This window comes from Haemaphysalis longicornis, unplaced genomic scaffold, assembly GCF_048455015.1.
Source record: "Haemaphysalis longicornis isolate Haplotype H1 unplaced genomic scaffold, Haemaphysalis longicornis Haplotype H1 scaffold_11, whole genome shotgun sequence".
Taxonomy (NCBI): Eukaryota; Metazoa; Arthropoda; class Arachnida; order Ixodida; family Ixodidae; genus Haemaphysalis; species Haemaphysalis longicornis.
In genome coordinates, this window is record NW_027526214.1 from 67,824,199 (window position 1) to 67,829,292 (window position 5,094).

At 48.7% G+C, this 5,094-nt stretch overlaps 1 protein-coding gene across 1 annotated transcript; it reads left to right on the forward strand.

The window, feature by feature from the left end:
* Positions 1-2,327: 2,327 nt before the first annotated feature.
* LOC144160856 (uncharacterized) lies at positions 2,328-4,120 on the forward strand. Its single transcript, XM_077691984.1, has one exon. It carries the CDS (start codon positions 2,451-2,453, stop codon positions 3,666-3,668), a length of 1,218 nt encoding a protein of 405 aa, XP_077548110.1. The 5' UTR covers positions 2,328-2,450; the 3' UTR covers positions 3,669-4,120.
* Positions 4,121-5,094: the final 974 nt, after the last annotated feature.

Consider the following 5,094-nt stretch of genomic DNA (forward strand, 5'->3'; position numbering starts at 1 on the left):
AATCAATCAATCAGCCTTTATTTTTGGTGCCCAAGAATAACCCTAGGGTCTTGGTACTGGTACACCATATACAGGCATTCATAAAAACAAACTAAAATCAAGACAACACAACACAGAAAACCACATATATGAAAGAAACAATAAGGTAAAAATAGTTACAGAGATCCCAGAAAGCAAAACAGCAAGAAAAACAGAAAGCCTAGTGTTAGAAGCCATGACACCCGGCCAGCAAAACGTTGAAGGCACGTGAAAAATTGAAAATACACAAGCAAATACTCAATGTACATGACGGATATATATTATACACATAAAACAAAGGTTTTGTAACAAAATGTTAGGATGTTTCAAAATGGAAAAACGAAGTTCAGCATTACAAGCACTGACACTTAAACCGACAGAAATTCAAGCAACACAAAATCAGGAAAAGTAAAAAACAAACAAGCCAGATGCTGATTTGCATAAAATAAATACCGAATAGAAATACGGCACATAAATGACATAAAGGCACTTAAGCTACAACAGTTTTCAAGTCATTAGAAAACAAAGACAAAGAGCTCTGGAATATATCAAGACGATCGGAATATTCATTATATGCACATTGTATTCTGCAGATGGACGAGCGTCGTCTACTTAAAGCATCTGTTCTTAAAGTTCGAAATCTTCGTAAAAGTTTGTTCGGCAAGTTGACATTGATAAGTGCAACCAAGTCATCACACAAAATATCACCATGAAGAAGTTTATAAAGAAAGATAATGTCAGCTCTCATTCGTCGACACCGAAGGGAAGGAATACTTTTGAGACAAGACATGCTGCCGTTTGCGTCTTCTTGTACATGACGGAAACGGTGCCTAAAGATAGAAAGGAACTTATTTTGAACCCTTTCGATGCGGTCACTATTGGACTTGCAAGTTCCATTCCAAACAACAGAACCGTATTCGAGAAGAGGTAAGCAGAGAGCCGAATACAACTTTAAGAAAGGAAGAAGACTTTTAAACTCTCTAGAATACCTGCAAACATCACCCAGACATACCCAGACATCGAAGAGAGCGTCCTGTAATTTGTGTAACGTGGGAAGAGAAAGTCAGAGAAGAATCAAATAGTACTCCCAAGTCCCGAATTTCGCTCACCCTCGGCAGTGCAGTGCTTGTTTTTCTATAGGAGTATTGCAGCTGTTGAGTTTTTCTACTGTAGGAAACAACTTTCGTTTTTGAGGGGTTCAAAATTAAGTCGTTTTGGTGCACCAACGATAGAATGACACGATATCAGCCTGAAGATAATTACAGTCCTGAACATTACGCACTTCTCTGAAGATTTTCATATCATCAGCATACAACAAAAAAGAAGAATTTTGAATGGCAGAAGCAACATCGTTAATGAAAATGGAAAAAAGAAGGGGGCCCAGAACGGAGCCCTGCGGTACACCACTGGTTGCTTTGTACCTAAATGATGTTTGACCTTTAACACTTACATAGCAATATCGCTCCTGGAGATAGCAACGTATAAGACCCACTAAAGCAGCGTGAACATCTCACAGATCGAGCTTGGCAAGCAATAACGAGTGGTTGACTACATCAAAGGCCTTGCTAATGTCACAGTAGACCGCATCAAGCTGGCTTCTACCAACGACTGCTGGGACAGCCTGCTCCATGAAGCATGCGAGGTTTGTGGAGGGTGAGCGACCACCCATGAAGCCATGTTGATTAGGAATGAGGACGTGTTTAAGTGAGAAAGACAAGACCGTTTGAAGAGATAACTCGAATATTTTAGAGGCAGAACAAAGAAGCGACGCTGGCCTATAGTTCATGGGGTCGGTTTTTGGGCCTGACTTGAAAACAGGGAATACACGACAGATTTCCCATGAGCGAGGGTACGTGCCAGACCGGAGACAGTTAATAAATATTAAGGTGAACACAGGAACAAATATATGTGCATACGTTTTTAGAATTGCAGCAGGAATACCATCTGGCCCAGAAGAAAACGAGGGCTTTAGCCGCTTGATGCTGGTCCGCACGATGTTCTCACCCAATTGGAAACAAGCGGAGTTACCGTCCTGGTGACAAGAGATGCTGCCGTAATCACTACCACCGCTAAGCCCAAACAAAGAAGAAAACTGACGAGCAAAGCAGTAGGCCGCATAATAATAATAATAATATTGTTACGTGACGCTAGAAATACGGGCAAACGACGAAGACGACGAGAGACACTGGACGGTGCTCGGTTCGAGGAAGAAGAGGAGAAGGTTGATCGGTCAGCTTGCGAACTGTTCGTTTACGCGCTGCTGCATGCACCCATCGCAGACTGTGTGAACAACGCAAATACGCCTCATTTTTATCCTAACATTGTGGTGGAGGTTGCGGAGTTGGTTTCACCACCTCATCCCGTACCGCTCGCCCGGGCGTACTCCACCCACCACGGAGCTTCGGAGTGGACGCTCTGTTCCTCGCGTAACAATGCCTGGTGATGGAGCGACCGCGACGACGACCCCCCTCGTCATCGTGTCTCACCCCCGAGAGCCTGGAATATTCACCGGCGCGGACGAAACTGATGTGGACGACTGGCTCAGCCTCTTCGAGCGTGTTAGCGCTCACAACAGGTGGGATCCCACCATCATGCTCGCGAATGTCATCTTTTATCTTAAAGAGGAGAGTCCTGCGCGCAAGTGGTTTGAGACGAACGAGACCGATTTGACAAGCTGGGAAGTCTTCAAAACGAAGCTCCGAGAAGTGTTTGGAAAGCCTCTTGGTCGCCAGGTTGCTGCCCGCAAGGAACTGGCATCGCGCGCCCAGACGTCGACTGAATCATACGTCGCATACATCCAGGACGTTTTGGCCCTGTGCTCGAAGGCTGACAGCACAATGCCGGAGGCCGACAAGGTGGGACACATACTGAAGGGCATTGCGGACGATGCATTCCACCTTCTTATATGCAAAGACTGTGCCACTGTAGATTCCATCATTAAGGAATGTCGGCGCTTCGAGGAGGCCAAAGGACGCCGAATAGCCCACAATTTCGCACGACTTCCACACACAGCAGCGACCTCTTCGTGTGAAGATGGCAACCTGCAAGCCCGTATTCCCTGCCTACAAGATCCCGTTCCATCGTCGTCGGACATAACCAAAATCGTGCGCCGAGAACTGGAGGCTATGACCCCTACTACTGCGGTGCCATACATGCCCGATCGGAACGACCTCCACACCGTTGCCGTTATCCAGGCCGTTGTCCGCGACCAAATAGCCAACATGGGCCTTCACCCAGTGTGCTCGCTTAGCTCTCCGTTCGGACAAGGGTTCAGGTCACCCGGTTCCCACAACGAACGTCCTCCTCCACGCTACCCACGCCGTAACCCCGCTGAGTGGCGTACCCCGGACGATAAACCAATTTGTTTCCATTGCTCCAGAGTTGGCCACATTGCCCGGTACTGTCGCAGCCGCCGGGTCTCATTCTTCCGCAACAGTTACTCCGACTATAGTACTCGACCACCCTTTGGCTACTCCGATGACCGGCAGTACTGCTTCTCTTCCCGTCCTGAGCTGAACCCGACCAACTTTAACCGTCCGCTCACCCGATTCAACCGTTCGCCGTCGCCCCAACGCCGCCAGTCCCGCTCACCACAGCCTCGCCGTCCATCCCCGACGTCCGACTACGCTCGACCTCCTTCGGAAAACTAGGTAATGCAGCTCCCGGAGGTGATGCTGCATTCCCGACCACGCCCGAAAATCCTCTCTTGACCTCGGCTACCCGGACCAATTTACTGGACGTTGAAGTTGACGGCGTTCCTGTCAGTGCCCTCATCGATACAGGAGCGCATTTATCTGTAATGAGTGCTCATCTTCGCCGCCGTTTACGAAAAGTTATGACGCCACCAAGATCACATCTTGTTCGAGTCGCTGATGGAGGGACACCTGTTGTTATGGGAATGTGCTCTGCTCGTGTTACTGTAGCTGGTCGTCAAACGACTGTTTTGTTCACGGTGCTTGGACGGTGCTCGCATGACCTCATCCTTGGCCTTGACTTTTTATCTGAGCACGCCGCCCTCATTGACTGCTCTACCGGTGTCCTTCGCCTCGAGATGCCGATTTTGCCAGCACCCGATGACGCGCCTGACGAGAAGCTTTCCTCCAAAAAGCACATTCGCTTGGCACCGAGGGCAATAACTTATGTTCCCCTGTCGTGCCGATCCCCAGTTCTCGATGGTGATTACGTAGTGTCACCAATTATTGATGTGCTGCTTGCGCACAACGTGAGCCTACCTCATACCGTTGTTAGTGTTACCAACAACGAAGTCACGTTGCCGTTCCTGAATTTCAGCTTCTGTACACAGGTTCTTCCGCACGGTATGACACTAGCCACGCTGGCGCCGGTTTGTGATTACGAAGTTTCCGCAGCAACCTTTGGCGAACCTCCAGTCGATGCTGAAACACCCAGCCCGACTCCTCCGCGGGAGAATGCCGAACTTTCGAAGATGATTGCAGCTGATCTGACGCCAACGCAAGCTCAAGAACTGCGTTGCGTTTTGGAGTCATACAGCGACATCTTCGATTTCGGTGATCGTCCTTTGGGCCAGACATCCATCGTCCGTCATCGTATTAACACCGGCGACGCCAGCCCTGTGCACAAACGGCCGTATCGTGTATCCCACGCTGAGCGGCTTGTTATCCAAAAAGAGGTGGACAAAATGCTTGATCGAGACATCATTGAGCCATCCTCAAGTCCTTGGGCGTCACCAGTCGTCCTGGTTAAAAGGAAAGATGGAACGTGGCGATTCTGCGTGGACTACCGGCACCTTAACAAAATCACAAAAAAGGACGTCTATCCCCTTCCAAGAATCGACGATGCGCTCGATTGCCTTCATGGTGCCGCGTACTTTTCTTCCATTGATCTCCGCTCCGGCTACTGGCAGGTCACTGTCGATGACAAGGACCGTGAAAAGACGGCTTTTATCACACCGGACGGACTCTACCAATTCAAAGTAATGCCCTTCGGACTTTGTAATGCCCCAGCAACGTTCGAGCGAATGATGGACTCTCTCCTCCACGCCTTTAAATGGTCGACTTGTCTTTGCTATCTTGATGACGTTATCGTCTTTTCTCCAAC